Consider the following 21,959-nt stretch of genomic DNA (forward strand, 5'->3'; position numbering starts at 1 on the left):
TCTTCACCGATGCCTCCGTAATGCCTGACGCATCGGGTGCAGCCTTTTACGTTACCGATACAGAGCATGAACAGGCCTATAAACAGCCCTACCCCATATCGTCCACTGAGGCTGAACTGTTCGCCATTCTTACCCCCTGGAATACATTACTGACTTACCACCTGGGAAATGGGTCGTCCTCACCGACAGCAAGGCGCCTCTTCTCCGCTTGATGTCTCCCCGCCCCAACCTCGTACAGGATATACCCAGCATGATCGTTCAGATGTACAACAGACTCCGTGCCAATAATCATGCTTTGTACCTTCAATGGGTGCCCGGTCATGTGGGCCTGACCGGTAACACACGCGGAGATGCGGCTGCGAGACGAGCCGCCGCAGCTGCTACTTCTGCCACTGCACGTCCACCACTTACACTTTCGGCTTGCCATTAAGCTATTCGCCGCCGGTGTGCCCTCTGACTGGACATTCGTGCCTGTACTGCAGTGCACTGCGTGCCTGTTTTTCTTTAATTTTTCCTTTTCCTTCTTTCTTCTTGTTTATTTTCAGTCCCTTTCTTTATCTATATTTCTCTTTTTCAGAATAGCAAGCTCGCAATAGCCTGGCTGACATTTCCTTTTGTCTTTCACTCTATTAAACATATTCCCCACCCCCCGTCAAAGCTTTTCGACTTTTTTTTTTGTACAACAAATTCGACACACGGTGAAATGCTGAGGAGGGGGCGTGAGATACGAAGGCAGGTACAGCTCTGGTACAATCCATAAAGGTTTTGCAACCTGAGGAAGCTGCCCTTCTCACGGGCACACAGGGTGATAGGTAACACGAATGAAGTGACGCCACTTTCAGTGTAAGCAGACTTGATCCCCCAAATTTGCCTGCTATAGCGAATCTTGTGTGTGCAAAAGATTAGAAAAAGATTAGAAATAAGAGTCACAACTCCCATTTCCGGTATTGTTCTTGCAAATGGAACTAATTTATTCACTTTGTTTACTTTCAGAGGTACAAAGGAAAAAGAAAGCAAACAATTTATAGCGCACATAATGCATTTGTAGTGCATATATCGGAATTTTATCGCCTTTTATTGGGGCTCAAAACAAGATTTTTTCGTGCCTAAAAATCCGGGCTCTATGCATCACAGACATACTCGCCCTCAATGCAATTGTTGTTGCACTTGAACCCGTCACACTGGTAATTATCACAATCCTGTTCGTCGCAACCATCTGGACAATCAGCATTGCGGTTGCAAGCTTCGTACTTGCTCAGTCATTTCTTTGCCGATGCGCGGGGAAGTTCCTCCGCGGAGCACTCTGACACGGCAGCCTTCATCATCAGAGCCAGTCATCGTTACCGTAGCACCTGTACCTGTCAGGAATGCATTTGTGGTTCGAACATTTGTATCTACCTTCTCCACAGTCGTACCCTTCGCAGTTTGCTTCGTCTGAACCGTCAGGACAGTCATTGAAGGAATCGCAAATGTCATTTCCATCGATACATCGCAGCTTCGTCGCGCAAAGTAGTGCGCCAGCTCCGCACTCTGGCAGGGGGCAGTTCTCCTCGTCAGTCCCGTCACCGCAGTCATCGTCGCCGTCGCACTTGTTATCTTTATTAACACACTTGCCGTTTGCGCATTTGAGCCTCTCCTCGCCACAATCGTACTCATCGCAATTTTGTTCATCTGAGCCGTCGGGGCAATCATTTCGGAAGTCGCAGATATCCCATTCTCGGAGACATCTCTTCAAGGGTTCGCACAAATATTTTTTATCCCCGCATTCGGGAACAGGGCAGTCCACTTCGTCGGAACCGTCTCTGCAGTCGTTGTCGCCGTCACATTTATAGTCCGCCCTAATGCACCTAAAGTCATTGCACTTAAACCCGTCGCAGGGTCGCGTTTCGCAGTCTGCTTCGTCAGACCCATCCGGGCAGTCTTTATATAAATCGCACACGCGTAATTTTTGCAAACACCTGTTTAGCGGCTTGCAGAGAAAACCGGATTCGCCACATTCGGGAACGGGGCAGTCCTGCGGTTCGTCTTCGCCGTCAGGGCAATCCGAGCTGCCGTCACACTTCCATTCTTTCATAATGCATCTACCGCTGTCACAAAGAAACCCTTTGCAAATGTCACAGTCATCTCCATAGCAGTCTTGCTCAACGCGACAAACCTGGATTTGAAATTTTGTAATTACGACATGGTCAATACCACAACAAACATAAGTACAGCCCAATATAGGAATAGTAACTGTTGAAAGTGCTTAATGCCAAACTTGAAGCAGACCACGCAAGTAAACATGAGAAACGATGTACTATTCTGAAGAAAGTGGGGGTGTAGGCATGTACACACTATGACATACCAGGGATCTGGAATATAATGCGGATACGATAGAAATTATCGCTATGGAAATATTGTTTGCCTTTTTGTAAGGAAAAAAAAAAGAAGAGGAGAAGTTGAACTCATCTCCCGACGTTGTTCTGCCACTTCTAACATGAATTCTCACCCCTCACCCTACCCCCCAAAATACTTCTCATGTGCTCGACTCGCAAATTCGCTCTTCACTACTCACATGTTCGCTATTGAGAAGTCCAGTACTCACATGTTCACTAGAAGTCCACTATTCACAATTATCCCAAGATCATGAACAGAGAATCGTCGAAGCCCCACCAACAGCTCTGAACAAGTTTCACAAGTGCCGCCAAGGCAGCATCCCTCGTGCTCGGTGCCCAAAATTCTAATGCCTTCACTATATCGAAGACCCCATTGTCCAGTCGATCAAGTGTAACTTTCAGTGTAGCTCTTCGTGATGCACACCTAGGGCAGTGCATTATAATATGATCACTATCCTCCACCGTTGCACAAACCGAACAATTCGACGGGTCGACTCTTCCAACTTTGTTAAGAACATGAAGGCCACAAGGTACATTCAACCGACACCAGTGTAAAAACGTTTGAACAGAGCGCGGTAACGTAGACGGAACACAGAACTTCAGCTCCGGATCTATGCGATGTAGTAGCGACGAATCACTCTGCAATTGTACCCGTCTGCACACATCCTGCGACTATGACCTTAATGAAGATGTAACATCTGACTTTGAGTATATCACCGGATGTAGAGAGAGATTGGTGTGCTACGTCCGCTTGTTCGTCTGCAGCTTAATTCCCTTCTACACCCAAATGCCCAGGAATCCACTGTAGAGTTACTTCGTGGCCGGTGGCTATACATTTGTTGTGTTTATGGAGTATTTGGCGAACTGTTGGCGTCATACAGCGATTTCCCAAGAATAAAAGCATGGCTTGGAGTCCGGCTTTTTATTCGAATATTGTTATAGTTTGTTTATATTGTACACCCCTATGTAGCGCGGCAATACAACGCCGCATGTCATGCCGCATCGTGTAGCCCGCTACAAGCATTGCGGTCGTCCCATCCTGTAGTTAAAATACAAACTGCTACAGTCATGTCTAACACGTGCATTTCGTTAAAAAGTTAAAAAGTGGCAAAGTGTGGTGGTCTGCTAGACACATAAAAAAGAAATACCAAGCCACATGTTGCCACTTGGAAATGTTGCCTCACGGGGTCTGAGGACATAGCATACACATCGTCTACATACCTCAAAAATGGTTAAAATGCTGAAGACGAAACGCGAATTGCTTGAGATGCGCAGCCGACGTCCGCATACATCGACGTTTCTTAACAGACTTATTTATGCGGTGGCGACTGTCTGAAACGCTCCCACATACGTGCTGTGCAATGTTGCACGAATTGCGAAAAAAAAAAAAAAAGAAGAAAAATATTAAGTTCGAGCGGCAGTCCGAAGTTACTACTGTACCTGTACCTTGGAGGCACATTATTCTCAAGCATTTGAACGCGAACTATTTTGCAACACGGACGATGTAGCATGTACTCCGGCGCGAAAAACTTGTGACCAATTTGCTCTCCTGTCTCCTTTCTCTCCTTGGGGCGGGGCAAGCCTTTCTTTTGATTCCCTCTCCCGTGGTAACAGTGCGTTACAAAAAGTAGACTTTTACTATGGAACGTCTCAGCGATGTCTAGTACAACAATTTCCGTAGATATCTAAACACCATCTAACCTCTAACCTCGTAGCGCTATAGCAGGCTTCGTAATTCAGATGTCTACGTAACATCTAACCATATAGACGTATAGTAGACGTCTTCATGCAGACGTTGACTAAACATTTAACACCGTATAGAGGTCTAGTGGCCCTTTAGATTTAGCCTGAAAGTCTGAACTTAGACCATGCTTAGACGTCAGTTATCCTACCACATGCTACCTGGGGCGCGTTTTCTTTTCTGTCGACACAAGCCTACGGACAGTTTATCAGATTTCGAACAAGAGTGCTGTTGTGAGTTGGAGCCGCAGAAATAGTTTCTAAGGCTACCGCATTTCGAACACTGTGACAAAGAAGGCATTGAGTGAAGCATCAACGCTTTCCGTTTCACCGAGAATCTTTGACACAGTTCACGTGTGTATTCATGCGAAACTTGATCTTTCTTACAAATATGTTTTGTGCTTGCATGTGTTTTGGTTTGGTCCTAAACCTAAAACTTGGTTACGATGTGACAGGAAACGCAGTGTCAAACAGGAATGCTCCTGATTAGTCGACTGAAAGCTAATAGCCGATTTTCACTAGCCGCGTCGGCAAGGCAGCTTTCGTCACCACCACCACCACTAGCACTAGCCGCGTACACGCAGCTCTATGAATTATCGCAAACTATGGGTTCTACGCAGGACAGTTGGATACTAGCAGAATCTCACAAAGCAAACTCGGTTGACACATGGTTCTCCATATGCCTCTGTTCCCCGTAACTGAAAACGACGCGTGCGCTATCGCAGTATACGAAATTCGGTATGGGTTCAGTGGCACCCGAATATATGTAACATCAAACTGCATACGTTGTCTCTTTACACCCAAGAATAGCGTTGTGGCAGTCCTTTCTCAATCTGTCACGACCCACCGAAGTCTGCGTCTCTTTTGAAGAAGTTAATAGAATAAGACGTACCAGAATATTAACCTAGGTCGCCTCCTGTTGGTACTTCGACACCCCACCGAACGTGCTTCCGCACTCAAAGGTGAGGAAAGCCGCACGCATGTTATCAATTCCTGGGAATTGCTATAATGGAAACCCTCTACTCGCCAACAGATTCCTGCACACGTACCGTTATCAGCATAGCTGCAACGATGAAGAGGCCTATGGTAAACGTCTGCATCTTAAGGAATACTGCGAGGAGTGAGTGAAACTCCTTCTTCAAAGAGGATGCGTGACGTTGCACTTGAACACGTGACTGAATCCAAGTATAGAAAGTGCGGATGCACTTATCGCTATCAACGTCTGCTACCGTCTGCGCTTTGCGACCTGTTGTTGCCGTAGGAAGAGCAGGTTCACGCATAGGAATGAGTTTCGTGTATTTTGAAATACCACACCCCGACAGTAATCAACGAATGCAACAGTACCCCGACAATACCTCGGCATGTTCTGACTGCTCGAATATGCAGACTTGTGCACAGTTTATATTTTTTCACGTCGATGAATTTGTTGTTAACTACAGGTTTTCCCGTCCACTTTAGTCCAAGTGCCATCTGAAATAATCCATGCGCCATTCACTTTAATCCGTACGCCATCTGAAAAAATCCAGGTGCTATTCAATTTAATCCGGGTGCCATCTGAATTAATCCATGGTGTTTTTAAGCACTATAACCGTGTACTCACACGAGGGACATCCCCGCAGAATATTCTACAGACATGTAGTGGAAGGAGAAGTAGAAAGCTGCTGACAGGTCTTAAGTTCTGCTGCGTTTGAGCATTCGCACGGCGCCGAGATATCGAGAGTTAAAGCGGAAGAATAGCAGGCGACACCATTGGTCATGTCGTCTGCTACGGAATACCTTCGGACTGAGCTGCAGGACATTCCACGCGGTTAGAAGAGCACGAAATGCATGACTCATATAGCAGACGACACCATTGGTCCTGTCGTCTGCTACGGAATGTCTTGTGACTAAGCTGCAGGATGTGCGTGATGTCTTTCCGTGCTCTTCAAACCGCAGAAAATATCCTGCGGCAGAGTCATAAGATATTCCTTCGCAGACGACAGGACCACTTGTGTCGTCTACTATGAGCATCATGCTTTTTCGCGCTCTGCTGACCGCGCGGAATATCCTGCAGTTCAGTCAGAAGACATTCTGTAGTAGACGACAGCACCAGCGGTGTCGTCTGCTATGTGAGTGGTGCCTTTTCGTGTTCTTCTAACCATGTGGAATATCCTGCAGTTCAGTCAGAAGATATTCTGTAGCAGACGACAGCACCAGTGCCATCGTTTGCTATACTTCCGCTCCAACTCCCGATATTTCAGCGTCATGCGAATGTTCCACATCAGATACGGAACAGCTTTAGTTCCATCAGCAGTTTCGTTTTCACTTTTTCTTCCACTACACAGATGTCCCTTGTGTGAACACATGGTGCTTAAAAGCACTATAGATTAGTTCAGATGGCACCTGAATTAAATTGAATAGCATCTGGATTTTTTCAGATGGCACCCGGATTAAATTGAATAGCGTCTGGATTTTTTCAGATGGCACCTAGACTAATTCAGATGGCACTTGGACTAAAATGGACGGGAAAACCTGTAGTCGTAATGCTATACGTAACTGGCCCCTCGTTAGGTGCGGTCCACAAAGCACTTCAAAGGTCAACAAAAGTATTCAAAGGACTCTGCTTGTGAATGAGTTGTGGTATCACGGATACTGACGTTTTGCGATTGCCTACTGCAAACGGTCGATTAATACTTTCACGATTTTAATTCTGGGTGAGGATGTTCCATAGAAGCTGGAAGGAGTTAAATTTGATGTTGCACTAAAAAAAAACAGAACTTCACCGCGCAGCACGCTGTGTGCCAACCGCTGCCACGAATTATGGGGCTATCGCTCCTGATTCGAGAAGAGAGGGAGGCGTACGGCTGTTTGTGTCAATTATCATATATCCAATTTGACACTAAAAATGCGTGTGCTCCCTATCTCTTCGAATCAGGAGCGATAATTATAGCACTCGTAGCAACGATTGGCACACAGCGTGCTATGCGGTGAAGTTCAGTTTTTAGAGTGCAGCATCAAACCATCATCACCACCCTTCATCCTCTATCCTCCATCCGTCTTCATCTCTTTTTTTTTTTTTTTTTTGCTATAGTCACGACTACGCCCACTTCTGTGTGGCCAACAGCGGCGAGTCGATCCTGCCATTGCCCCCCCTCCTCAGTTTTTAGAGCGTATAAAGGCATGATCCACATTTTCACGTAGACACTGAAAACTCTACTGCTATAACGGGGTGTCTGCGAACTCCCCCCTCCCAAAGGAAAAGCGAAAATAAATTTCGCCAATGCCTTTTGCGAAAATTATTTGCTCAGTTTGTCCATAAGACCAAGAGCACAGAAGACAACATCAAGGTCTTAGCCATTCCCATTTCTTTCTTCTATCCATACATATAGGGACCGTGCGACAAGCTGGTGCCGCGGTGATGCGGCCTCCGGAGAAAATAAGTTGCGTGAGAGTCGTCGGGTGGCCAGCTCTGTCTACATGTCAAGTGTGAGCGTCTTCTGCTTTTTTTGTTTGCCACATTGGAATTGGTGCGCCGGTAACTGTGCAAACACCAACAACAACTTCACTGGGGAGCAGTTATTTCATTGCTCGTGATTTCTATGCTTCTCATACCACCGAGTGCGGTACACTCGCAGCGCATTGCGTTCGTGATGCGCGTTCCGTCATTGCACGAGACGAGCACAACATAAACGGATATAGTATATTTCATTTGTTCTAGTTTCGAAGAAACTGAGTGAGGACCTGCAAATTGATCAATGATTTACGGTCGCCGCTTTCACGACGGTGAAATGCCGCTGGATACTGTATCACCGTCGATGTACTGACCAAACGGCACTTTATTTGTAGAGAACAGGGTTGCGGAGTTCCGACTCCGGGGTCGGAATGCTTCCGGAATCATTCCAGATTTATCAGAGCCCGGACTGGAATTGGAATGGAATGGCAGAAACTGTCCTGGGAATGGAATGAGAATGAAATTAGGCATATTTTTAAGAAAAAATAAAATGGAGAGTTTGGATTCACTAGTGTGAGGCCTGCAACCCCACATCACTTGCACCAGTTACTTTAGTGGAAAACTCCTGTAATGATGATGCCAATGAAGAGGAAGACGAGGAGGAGAGGAGGAAGGCGATTGACTGATTGATTGATTATTTAGGCGAAATAACCCTGTCTTTGTGCTTTTTCCATGCTGGGTAATGTCAGTCTCTATAGCACTGCTGGGCTAGCTAGTACGGTTACCGGCCCTAATTTTTTTATTGGTGGAATGAAAGGAATGGAATAAGGTTGCCAAGCCATTCAAGGAGTGGGAATTGACCATACCTTTTAATTCCGAGAAATTGAAAGGAATGGAATTATCACAAATCTTCATTCCTCGGAATGGAATTGGAATGGAATGGGTGATCCCATTCCGCAACCCTGGAGAGATAATGATTGGGGTGTTTCATCTCCAGAGCTCGGAGGCCATATTGCCCCGGTAATTTGGTGGACGAGAATCACAGTGAGAACGGAAGTTCTACGTTGTTCAAAAAGTTTAGTATTTACGCACCGACCATTTCAGAACCGTAGTGGCGCGAGCCGAGTTCGCTGTAGCTGAAGTAAAAACTCATATATGTGTATAATTTCTTCTTTGGGGATCTCTTTAGCGTTATTGTTTCTGAAGATATTGAAAAAAAAAAAGCAGCAGCACAAGTTCAGACAATATGTTGTGATCACACGTGTTTGTTTGTATGAATAAAGCGGACACACGATGTAAATTTCAGTGCGCAGTGATGTGCCAAAAGGACGAAAGGAACACGAGACTCAGTCAAAAACAAGGGACTGGAGTCAAAGAAATGTACCCAGCCTTTGCTAGCAAGCTAGGATTTTGTGAGACATCAAATAACCATCATCCCGACGTATCGCTTACAGGTGTTTTGACACAGACAGACGGGAGTGGCTATATATCCTTCCGCAGTGCTAGATACATTATAAATTTGGTGGCTGCATCTGTCCAATTTGTCTCACTCCTGTTCGTTCGCGCCCCTAAAGGTTCCACATTATGCGCATTTGGAAAAAATCAGCCCTTCTAATTACGGCGGGCGCCACGCAAACGTACGGTTCCACTTGAGAATGCATATATAGTACGGGTGGCGTGGTATCGCGTCGGATACTTCCAAGACTGCCGCTGGCGGTGCTGTCGCGAAGGAGCAGCGCCCCCTTTAGGTGTCGCACGGTCCCTATACACATACCCAGACAGAACACCATCTCCTACGGACGTCCGAAATATATCCCAATGTCATATCCGAAAACTGACCTCCGTGGGACTCTCCTCGGATATTTGTGGAAGGATATCCGAAGCCGTATATCCGCAGGAGGTCCTGTTGCGGCCGTTTCACGGATTGTCCGAATCAGCTCCGTGATGGGATGCTGTACGGATCATGTATTTGAAGAGAGAGAGAAACGCGGGACGATGTAGCACTGCAGAAATTCGGCTTTCCATGAACCAACTCACTTTCCCAAGCTACATGAGTAAGAAACAGAGACATTACCCCTACGCCGACTTAATACGCCAAACAATTTCATTTCGCCGCTGTTTGTGCACGCAATCGAATTAAACTTAGACAGCTCACCCTTCATTTCGACTCACAGGCGAACAGGGCTCTCGAATGTGTAGAAGCTCGCGAGAACACCAATGTACAGTGTCTGTTCCCTGTATGGAAGTGAATGCAACTTCATTTCCAAAGCATTTCGGCTGAGTGGCCCAATCTCATGTTGCTGTTTCTTCTTTCTTTTCTTTTTTATTTTCATTTATTTTTTTTTGAAACAAAGCGGAGCAACAGAAAGTGAAACGAGCGGCGACGGTGGCAGATGTGAAAAAATGGCGGAAACACGCTTTATATTTTACTACAAAGCGTATACTGACTTCTGAAAAATAACAAAGTAACACGCGCTCGAGATACACGCTACATCACAGAGAGCTCGTCCGTATCTCCTGGTTATGTCCGCAAAGTGCACGTTCGTAGGAAGTTCGAAGCCCGGCCAAGTGGATCTCCGTAGTATCTCCACTGGAGGAATTTCATTATTCTGCGGATGTCCATATCGCCGTGAAAGTATATCCGATGGACATCCGTAGGACAGAATTTTCTGACTGGGAAACTGTCATACGGTCACCCAGTAAACAACCGATGTCCCAAGGACGTCCACATAATGTTACACTCCGGACGATGAAAACATCCTGAAACATATTTTTGATATACTTGGGATCTACTCAGAAGTGCCAAAATAACATCCGCGCGCGCCCCAAAGAAGTCCGTCGTACGTCAATGATGACCTTTGACGGACCTCTAGTGGACCTTTTCCCCGTGCCTTAGCCAGGCTTACTGGCGTTCCCTGAACATTACATCAACACCGCACAACAGTGCGTATGAGTGGCACAAACAAGCAACATGAGATCAAACACTTTATTTCGTATGAAACTGAGCGTCATAGCATCGTATTACCTCACCAGGTATATCACAGCGTAACATGACAGGCATTTTTCCGCAACTGGTTATTCAGCACTTAGACGGCTTTGAAAACATGATGTCCATGAACACACACAGCATCGGTCCACAAGGGGTAAACTCAAAGGCATATGCCCGCAGTGTCCGAACTGCGACGACGAAACATATGTTGAAGCACTGGGATAACCGACGACCATGCTGCCCAGTAAACCATTAATATCACCAGGACATCCCTACATGGTCGCTAACGTCCTGAATATCCGGATATCCATACGATACCCATAGGACGTCCCAGAACGACATTCGCGTTTCGGTATTACTCAGTAAATACCTAATGTCCCAGGTATGTCTACAAGATATCCCACTTTGGATGTTTTGAAGGAAGAACCCAGACAGAACACTGTGTCCCATCATATTCCCAAATCGATCATCGATGTCCGCATCCTGGGCAGATGTCCCAGAGAAGTCCCACGAGGATGTGAATATTTCCCCTTCAAAGGCCGTGCTCAAGCTGTCCGGCGATGATCCGTCCAGGACCGGAAACGGACGCACCTGCGCCGCGTCGCCCGGTCGCAACGGTCGTTGCACGTTGCACTGTGAAGTGCAATCATTGTGCAATCGCAACGATGCCGCAGGGCCTAATCTGCGTGTAGTTTCGGAATTGAAATTGTAGTGGTAGAGGGCTGGATTCAGTTTTTTGGCGTTTTTTAGCTTATTTTGCAATACGCCATGCTGGAATACGAATAGATATTATTACTATGTGTCTGCCCACACGTTTCGCATTTGCAAATATCTTGAGTACGAAACTTGTGCTTGCTATGTTCCGCTAAACGCAGACTAACCGCCCGTGCGGTTTGAATTGGTTTGAGGTATGTTGATGAAGCGGTCTCTGCGTCTGCCGTGGAAATGAGGATTGGACGACCTGATTTTGAATGTAATTGAACCGATGTATTCTGGAATCCGCTTTTCAGTCTTGCAATTCAGGTGAGTTTTTTTTCCGCTAGCATCCATGTGCCGTTTGACAGATTTCATGCCGCACGAGCGACTCTCGATTCCTTGTCAGGTCATCTGTCTGTGTTGCGAAGCTTACACCACAAAGAAAAGAACCTACTTCAAAACTGCTAAGGTAGATCAGTTTGGTGTAATGTGTTGTGGTGGTCAAGTTTATTCTGAACGCCTGCCTTCGTGGCCTGCCTTACACCATCAGTTGCTGTTTTTAATGTCAGTTACGCCGAACTTCATGGTGGTTTACTTGCTTCGATTTCTATAGGAAGATCACACTCCACGGCTCATGTAGCGCATGATTCTAGGGTACTGCAGTATGATTTTAGTGCTCATGGCAAACAGCGTCTCCCCACTCTTCCGATCTGAAGCAACGTAAGAAAAAGTGAGATTTTGGCACACTGGTTAAGGTAATTATGTCCCAATCTGCAACTTTGGAGGAATATAAGTGTATGTGCTTCAGATTTGACAATGTGTATTGCATGCATGTTCTTTGAAGCTCAATGTGCCAACAATAAATGTACAATCTCAAGCGCAGTCTACTTTCCTTTGATGTTTAGGTTGCTTCACCTGGCATGACGACAAGATTCCTGCACAAAGTACAACGCAACGAAGAAGCAATCAAGTCGTGGTTTACAGGATGCATCAGAACACTTGTCGCGAAAGATTTGATGAGTTGCCTGCAAGGAAGCACCAAGCTGTGCAAATTGAAAAGACTTATTCATGTGTCTGTGAGTGTGAGTGTGTGTACAGAGGAACATTTGCGTTGCATGTTGATTACTCCAATCGTTTTGCTCCATCCAAACATCCTTCGAATCGCTCGTAAATTATTTACTGCTGGCGAATTTAGAACATACTTTCGCTGTGATAATTTGGGTGTATTTAGGGAACTGATGCTTAGGGTTTAGTATACATTATGCATTTCATTTTCCACAAACTGTTTTTGTTTCATTCCAAAAGATCCAAGAGGATGTTCATGATGTAGCATAATATCAAGATATCATTTGGAAGTGCTACAATTTTTTCATTCGTTCTGAGTCAGCTCACATTATACTTTGCACAGATTCAATTTGGGATACGCTGGGGGAGTATTTGCAGTTGATTATGATTTTCTTCTTTACTGAACATTCTACGCATATGTCTGTGTGTGGGACCGCAAAAGTAAGTGACATATGTGCTCTGGGAATATAGTTCTGCTGCTGTATGTTGTTCTTTTACCTGTCTGAGAGTTCCCACGCTCCGAGAAAAGGCCCATTCAAACATTGTCTTTTTATGATTAATTGTTCGATATTCTGTGGAATTTGTCCAAATTTGGCGTTTATACGGGGCTGTAAAATATCCGTGTTCCTATACCTTATGCTCTATAACAGTGTAGCTTTGTGAGTAACTGTCCTCATGATTTTTGTAAAATGGAAATTTTTTAGTCAAATTTACAACTCGTGCACAAATGGAGCGTATGGGTGCCCGCATGAGAATTTGCATGTTTTTATATCATGGTTGCACAAGTGCTCGAGGAAAAATATATTAATTACTTGTAAAGCCTGCCCAGGAACATCCCGCGACACTCAAAGGCAGGCCTCGACTTACGCCACCGACCACTCTGTCGTGTTGTCATTGCACGACACATTTCCCTGAAACGTTTCAGGCTTAGTTGCGGCTATATTCATAACATTACTTCTCTGTGCTGTACAGACATTGGACAAATTCATTTTGTGTGCCGCATGAGACTGGACATAACTTTTCAACAATTTTTCGCGTGTGTGTTGCAGCACATGTTCTGATGGACGGTACTGCTGTGGGGTGTAAGCGTCATTGCAATACAAATGCCTTACTGTACGTGTATCATGCGTAAAAATAAATCACTTCTGTCCTTTATAGTGATTTCTATATTTTAATTAATATAATGGTTAAAAATCAACAAAACATTTAAATTTCAACATGAAAGAGTAATTCCATCCGTCGTCCGTCACGCATCCCGCATTTTCAAATGGGACCGCCGTGGGAAGTAACTGGGATGTTCGAGGAGCTGACAAAACGGTGTCCGTGGGACGTCTTTTGTCCCGCTAGACCCGTTCCGCAGGATGTCATGAGATCTCGTTTAAGACATCCGTGGGACCTCCGTGGGATCAATTCGTTCTGTCTGGGAAGTAGCTTGCAGGTTCCAGAGATATCATTGGATTGAACGTCGCAGGAACGTCCCGTGGACGTCATTTTGAGATATATGGATAAATTTGTGACATCTTGTTCTGACCAACTTTTGTGTGTGTGCTGAGATCAAGGAAAACTACGCATGGGGGAAGAAATAAAATCATTATGTATTTCTATCGTCCGCGTGTTGCTGTCCTTGCAAAACATTTGTGTGTGCACAACTACTCGTCACACAACAGAGGAATTCGATCACTTTTACAGCTCCAATCGGCAGGTAATCACACTATAGACAATAGCTTGAATTAAAAACATGGTATTTGACAAGAAAGAATGCTAGAAACGCTATTGGGTATACCTTGACATTTCAGATAGACGGGTTATTTGCAATATCGCATACCCTCACCGTTACAAATGCTTCACGCCCCAATACACTTAACGAACGTGCTATCAACATCTTGTATTTCAGTGTATGCTCTATCCATTTGCTCTGGTCTTCCTTCAAGTCCGCGTATGTGGCGGATGGGGAGGGTGAGAGCACGTTGGCTAATGCGGTCTGCTTTGATTGACCGTGTTGCGGTCGCAGGCAGTATTGCTTGAAGTACTGTTTGTGGAAAGATTTGTTGAATATCCAAGTGGTTTCTGCCTCGATTAGTCTACTGCCCAATTAGGGGGTGTGGTATGGCACTTAATATGTCCGTTCCGTACAGAGCCCATCAAGCGTTGATTCATGCTCAGGGATTTAACCACATCCTGGGTATATCCAAATATCCTGTGGTGACGTCTATGCAACATTCTTTGAATGTGGAAAACCGTGGGACAAATTAAGTATCCTGGACGTACATTTGACGTCTACTGGCTCTCTGAAATAAACCCTGGGATATCAAAATATCTTTTTCACGATATTGCACGGACATCGCCGGGATATTTGTGGTTTACTGGGCACTGTGTTTCGTACACCTGGAGATTTGCGATGTGTCCAGCTTGCCTTTCGTGCGCAAAAATTAACGTTATCCAACTTCGGCGAGATTCACTTTTCGCCATGGGCTCCCTTGCCTTCCGCGTCATGTGAGCTTAACCTGCGAGAAATGCAGTTTCAAAAACACTGCTACAGCAGCACGTCACTGTGAAGCACGCATCGACGTATACGCATACCTTTACACACAGCGCCTATGGTTGCAGTCTGGCAGCAGCCTTGCATTCTCCCTATCAACAGCCCCATTGCCTGCGAAGACGGGTAAAAGCATGGATAACCACGTACTAGGAACGTGAATGCCTCACACATTGACTACGTACATTGACAATGAATAGAATCTTGAAAATGACGCCCGGATGACGCCACTTTTGTTGGAGATCCATAATTTACATTCATCCGCTACGACGTTTCGACACATCTGTAAAAGAGTCGATAAGCTGCGACACATTCTACTGCCCTGCAAATTATTTATTTAAGGCATTCAGCATTTTTTTATATTCAATGGCACAGCCGTAAAGGCTTTATGCTGCCGTCGAGCAGATGACGAAGTTGCATGGGTGAAGCGTATGCCCCATCTGTTTCGCAGTAAACACAAGTCACTGAAGAGCTCTGCAAATCACTTTTAGCGTAACTTACCTGATCTCTTTCAAGATTTCTGTGATGTATCTTCCCACGTCGTGTGTGTGCTGTCCCAACCGCGTTGTTCACCGCAATGAATATGCCGAAAGCATCTGAAATTCATAGATTAGACATTAGTAACGGGGCCTGATAAGTGCTAGTAGGGTCACGAGTACACTAACCTGAAGGATAAAGCATAAAGTAATAGGAATCAAAAGGGTAATAATCACACTGCTAGCATAAAGTAATAGAACCCACAGGCTAGCAAGGATACCAAACGAAAGTTGCACGAATCTTACAAACACAGAACTAACCTTTAATTCACGAAATCGCAGGGCTTCTTCAGGGATATTGGGAGAAAGGAACGTCGCGCACCTGCAGAACCAACGCTGTTGGAAAGAGCACATCGAGACCTTCATAACGAAGGCGAACATGACCACGTGGCAGCAACGGGAAGGTTTTTTTGGGGAAAAGCCGCTGGTCCCTTGTATTGGGAGGAGTGTGAACGCGGAGTCCTCTAACTCGAGAACTACTAAATATAGAGAGATGCGGTAAAGTTTACCACGTGCTCCGCGTCGAGGACAGTAAGATCTGCAAATATGAACCCTGTCCGAGGCGAACTTCTTTCCAAAATGGGCCCTGAAGTTGGGAAAAACGAATTTTTGCTAACGCGTCTCCGCCTACAAGTTCGAAGTCACTACAGATCAGCTCCTGTGTAATTTGAGCGATCATAGAGCTATTTCAGGCCCGTTTGAACCTGAATTTTGGTCTCGATCCCACTATCGGGGCGGGACTTACAAGACCTGGAAGGTGTCGGAAACACCGACATATTGTTGAATGCAGCAAGAAACATAGGAAGAACGGAGTTGACGCCACGGCAACTTCGTTCTTCCTGTGTTGTTTCTTGCTGCATTCAACAATATGTCAAGATACCAACTACCCCAACTTCGTACACTTGTGGAAGCACCGACGGTGGCTTAGAATTTTCAAATATCTGGACAGCCGTCAGGATTTCTCACAAGCCGCAAGCTGCACGCGAAGGGGGAGGAAAGGGGAATTCGTCACAAGAAACAGCATCCCGATATGACCGCTGCAGGCCAAGATATTAGACACGGGAACCCATCGAGCAACACCGCGATGTCGCTGTAATGGGGTTAAACCATCACTGGATGGGTAAAAGACGCCGGTTTCAACCGCCACCTCAAGTGGCATGTGCAGTGCTCAGTTGGAATCTCTATGTATATCTGATGTGTTCTGATCGATGCTGTCACTGCGGTGCCGTAGGGGACCTGGAGCACATTCTTATTTGTCCATGCTACCAACCTTCCCGAGCCGCGCTCTCTGAGATCCCTAGTCAGTTGGAATTTCACCCCTTCTCTCTATCAAAATTGCTTCGCACCTGGCGAAATCCAGCCCATTAACACTCTGCGATGAGAGCTTTTTCGGTATTTTTTGACACAACAGGACTTCGACCCCTATGGTGAAGGGGCACATTTCATCGCCCCTTATGTCAGCAATGGGGTAGAGTATCCCCCCTAGCGACGAAACACCCCATTATTAACCTTAGAAATAAAGTTGTTGTTTGATTGATACTGTAGGCCAATTCCTTCAATTGGTTTCGCATTCTTTGAACTGGTGCAGTGTGTACGAAACATGTCGGATCATATTAAATCAAGTGGAAATCAGCGTTTAGTATTTATATCCATTAAGCCAATTCATTGAATTGCTTCTTTATTCCGTGGGCGCGGCGGTCTTCGCCACACAGCATAGTGGAACACGATGTCGCGAAGGTAGCTTCTCTGCAAAACCCCTGATTCCTTCACTGAGTAACTTGTACCTGACGGGTACGTAATGAACGAATTGGCTGTCCGATTTGTCTTGGGATCTCGTTGGAATTGTGGCGAGAATTCAATGATGTTATGCCTTCTCGTTCAGGCAGGGAAGCACATCTGGACATGTAGTTTTGTGTGTTCTGTTCTACATGGAGATATTGCAAGAGATATCTGAGGCCTTGTTGGCCTTCCCAACTACCTTTATTGGTACTACAGTAAAAGGAAACAGAAGCTAGAGACTTTGGTACATCTGTGAAGCTCAGACTATGTTGGGAGTTTCTTTGTAAATTCAGTGGAATAATTTTTGTGTTGCCACTTTGGTACCACAGTTAAAAATTAGTGTCACTGTTTTAGTTTCTTGCTGCACGCTGTTGAACCTTATCATAAGGCTGCAAAAATATATTTAGCATCGAAAATATGCTTGTATTCTACTTCTAAATCAACGTCCGATCGGGACGCAATTTCGAACTCCCAGTGATATCATGAAAACACATCCTAGTTAGACAACGCTAGGACGTTTCGAATGACGTCTTTATTTACATCAACGGACATTTCTTGCGGACCAGGACTTTGGGATCATTTCAGGACGTCCATGGGACATCGGTGGTTTACTGGGAAAGTTAAACGATTCCATCATGGTGCGCGCTCAAGATGACGTTGCCCGTCACAGAAGTGCTGCAATTACTTAAGGAGCTGAAAGCTACATCGTGTATAGTCGCTTAATTGGTATAATCGTAGACTGAGGTGAAATAGGGCCAAAATGAACACTTGGACTGGCACAAAACCTGGCGCTTGAGAACACAAGTACCATACGCACATGACAACGAGAGGCAAGAAAGTCCTCGCACTTGGTGTCGCTTTCTCTCTCTTGCTTTAAAGTCGCTCGTCGAGGACATGGTGTATTAGAGATGGCGGTAGATAGTATTCCTATGGATATTGCAGAGATTTATTGCTCCCAGAGATCCTGAACCGTCAGGGTTTCCCTTCTCAATGGTTGTCAGACATTTAGAGACATTGCAGACATTTACTGCGGCGTAGCAACATTTTTGACCTGAACATTCGATTTCTCGTGACACCATCGACCTCGACAAGGGTGTCTCACAGCGATAACTCCTCCATTTCTCAGCCGACAACCCCCATTCTCGCATTAGCCGCTGTCAAACCGCCACTGTACTGGGACCGGGATCCCGCCATCTGGTTCTCTCAAGCGGAGGCCCCGTTCCATTTTCGTGGACCCAGCAAACCACAAACATCCCGACGATGTCCGCGCAATATCGTGAAAAAGGTGTATGGATATCCCAGGGATTATTTCAGAGAGCCTGTAGACGTCACATGTACTTCCAGGAGACTTAATTTGTCCCATGGTTCTCCACATTACAGCAATGTCGCACAGACGTCACTACAGGATATTTGGATATTCCCAGGATGTGGTTAAATCCCTGAGCTTGTGTCAAGGCTTCGTGAGCTCTGTACGGAGCGGGCATAATTAAGTGCTATACCCCACCCCACTCCACTAATTGGGCAGTAGGGTAATCTCGGCAGAAACCACTTGGACATACCAGAATACATCAAGGAAGATATTTTTAGCAACGGTACTGCAAGCTGTTACCCGCTACCGCGACACGGTCAACCAAAGCAGACCGCGGTAACCAAGGTGCTCTCACCCTAGAATAGCAGACTCCCTTTTTGCCCCATCCGCCACATACGCGGACATGGGGCGAGACCAGAGCAAATGGATAGAGCGTATACTGAAATACAAGAAGTTGATAGCACGTTCGTTAGGTTATATCGGACGTGAGTCATCTGTAACGGTGAGGGGGCACGACTTTGCAAATAACCCGTCTATCTGCAGCGTCAAGGTATAGCCAATAGGGTTTCTGATACTCGTTCTTGTCAGGTACCATGTTTTAAATTGAAGCTATTGTCTATAATGTAGTCACCTGATGAGTGGAGCTGTAAAAGTGATCGAACTGCTCTGTTGTGTGACGGGTCTTCGGCACAGACAAATATTTTGCAAGGGCAGTAGCACGCGGACGATAGAAATACGTAACGATTTTACTTGGTGCCCGTGTCTAGCTTTCCTAGCTTTCTCTTGCTCTCAGCACAAGAAAAACGTTGCTATAGGAACAAGGTGTCACAAATTTATCCCTGTCATGCGTTTATCTCCAAACGACGACCTAGCGATGTTCATGTGACGCTAAAGGGATATCTATCAATATCTCGGGGTAGGTTCATTTTAAATCGAACAACGTGTGAAAGTCGTATTCTTTAATTCGCCCAGAAAAAAATGTACGTTAGAGGACTGCTCAAACGACGCAAATCGCGCCACGTGCGACGCTCGTGCATGGAGTAGTTTCCGCGTGGGAGAGGAGGAAATTCTGAGGCTGCTTGAGCGCACTTTATTCTGGACCGACTTTGACGGGGTCTAGCACCGCTGATTTTATGTCTAGGTAGTGGAGGTTTTTTGTGATTATAGGCTGCACCATACACACCGTCCACAGCCACCCACAGAACTCTGAGAGCCACAGATTTTCTGTTAAAAAATGCCAAACTTGGCGTAAACGTTTAAAAAGGCCAAACTTTGATACCTATTTGTTTCATGACGGAACGTCTGAGAACATCGAGCTTAGTGTCATTCGATAGGACGTTGAAAGAGATTTCGTACTGTGTAGAGTTCATTTTTCTCTGCCCAGTAGTTCCTGTGTTATAAGCTTGAGAATCGCACATGGTAGGCGAAAATTGCCAATGTTGCATCTCAATTTTCTCAAAAATGCCACTTTCGATTTCCTTGATTATTTTTGAAAAGGTGGCGTCATGTCTCTACTTTAGACGCAAAGTGAGGCAATCTTTTATTTTTGCCTGAGAGACGCGCAGCGAATTTTTTTTCGTCAGGCACGGTGCACGAGGCTGCGGCCTTGCGCGCCCCACCCACGAGCAGAGGTCGGCACTTTGGACCGCCGCTCACTCATGCTCACTCACCAGCAACTCGACTCATTGTCCGCTCACTCATGCTCACTCACCGGCAGCTCAGCTCACTGCCCGCTCACTCATGCTCACTCACCGGCAGCTCAGCTCATCGCCCGCTCACTCATGCTCACTCACCGGCAGATCAGCTCATCGCCCGCTCACTCATGCTCACTCACCGGCAGCTCAGCTCATCGCCCGCTCACTCATGCGCACTCACTGGAAGCTCAGCTCATTGCTCGCTCACTCATGCTCACTCAACGGTAGCTCAGCTCATCGCTCGCTCACTCATGCTCACTCAACGGTAGCTGAGCTCATCCCTCGCCCACTCATGCTCACTCACAAGCAGCTGAGCTCATTGCCCGCTCACTCATGCACACTAACATGTTCATCGCTCGCTCACTCATGCTCACCTTCTTCAGGATGCTCACTCATGCTCACCTGCACAGGAAAACTTGTATTACACGTAAGTAACGAGGGCCGTGGTCGGAACTGGGGAGATATCGCTCCTTTTGGGGCGGTGGTAATCTTGTGGGATACAGGTTATAGAGCAATGCAGGACACAGGAGTAGCGACGGGGGGGGGGGGGGCTGAAGCCTTCTCTCGAAACCGCACCTTTGGTAGTACATATCGGAGACGTAAGAGAGAGAGAGAGAAATCCTCCCCTCCCACATAAACCTTCCAATTTTTATTTTTTTATTTTTTTGCTACGCCCCTGATGCAGGACGCTTATCACCAAAATGTAATGGGCTACACTCTTAGGAAAAAGCGAGTCAAAAGGGAGTCAAATGGTGCTCGGACTCGGACACCATCGCCTACGCAGAGGGCGTTGCAGCGACTTCCATGATTGTATTTAATTAAGGGTATTGCGTGCACTTCCGTCATGGATGGGTGTTAGCCTCACTCCCCAATGTTTATGACGAGGTTTTCTAAACTATGCAACAGTGAAATCCCGTACTTTTATTCACTTGTTAAAATGAGCATGAGTGAGCGGCGGTCCAAAGTGCCGACCTCTGATGGGGAATAAAATAAGGAGCCCCTTCACAATAACGATCGAAGCCCGATGGTGTCCAGAAATGTCAAAAAAGCTTTGAGTGCAGATCATTGCTGGATTGGATTGGGCATGGGACCAAGCAATTTCGATAGGGAGAAGGGGCGAGAGTCCAGCTGACTAAGGGACTCGGACAGTGCGGTTCGGGAAAGTTGGTAGTGGGGGCAATGAAGAAGAATGTGCTCCAGATCCTCAAGAGCGCCACAGTGGCAGCAGGTGGGAGAGTCAACTCTTTCATCTCAGTTCAGGCAAGCCGGTCCCCTTTGGTCCTCCGATTTCGTTGATTCTTTTTTATGCTAAAGCCACACCTCTATGATGAACAGTGCCACTGGTCCGAAACTTGAGATCGCAGCAGTTGCCGAGAAAAAAATTGACGAGCGTGCTTGGGTGGCGTCGTGCGCTTCACAGAATCTTTCTCGGGTGGTACTTTGAGGCTGTCTTGTCCGCACCACGAAAGCGCTAGAGGAGCGCGAATTTTTTTGCGCGTTTTACAGATGCCGGACTACCAGATAATTTAAAAAAAAACGGGCATTTCCTCTCACGAACTGTTCTATAAAAAATCTCGAAAACGCTCGTGAGCGCGATTTTGCGCACATTTTAAACTTTTATTACGGAAGAAGTACGCATGGTAGAATTACGAACTCTGCACCAATTGAAAGATAATTAATTGCTCTTTCCAACGACGTATTACGCATAAATGTGAGCGTTACTGGAGAATAGGTAGAATGAGACGAACCATGCTCGATCCGTGAAAATACGCGAAGTTCGTAGGTCAATTCCTCAAAAACCCCACCTATA

The 21,959-nt window shown here is 46.0% G+C and overlaps 1 protein-coding gene across 1 annotated transcript; it reads right to left on the bottom strand.

The window, feature by feature from the left end:
- Positions 1 to 1,056: 1,056 nt before the first annotated feature.
- Positions 1,057 to 5,240, bottom strand: LOC135385363 (low-density lipoprotein receptor-like). The gene is made up of 2 exons (XM_064614653.1): positions 5,165 to 5,240; positions 1,057 to 2,155 (listed from the first exon to the last, which is right to left on the bottom strand). Exons 1-2 carry the CDS (start codon positions 5,213 to 5,215, stop codon positions 1,325 to 1,327), a joined length of 882 nt encoding a protein of 293 aa, XP_064470723.1. The 5' UTR covers positions 5,216 to 5,240; the 3' UTR covers positions 1,057 to 1,324.
- Positions 5,241 to 21,959: the final 16,719 nt, after the last annotated feature.

The sequence above is a fragment of the Ornithodoros turicata genome, chromosome 2, assembly GCF_037126465.1.
Source record: "Ornithodoros turicata isolate Travis chromosome 2, ASM3712646v1, whole genome shotgun sequence".
Classification (NCBI taxonomy): Eukaryota; Metazoa; Arthropoda; class Arachnida; order Ixodida; family Argasidae; genus Ornithodoros; species Ornithodoros turicata.

What these genes read in the sequence shown, in the direction of transcription:
- LOC135385363 (XM_064614653.1), bottom strand. Translation starts at nt 5,215, where the DNA reads ATGCAGACGTTTACCATAGGCCTCTTCATCGTTGCAGCTATGCTGATA. An exon ending in TTGCAGCTATGCTGATAACG is followed by an intron (nt 2,156 to 5,164) that starts GTACGTGTGCAG and finishes TTTCAAATCCAG; the next exon opens with GTTTGTCGCGTTGAGCAAGA.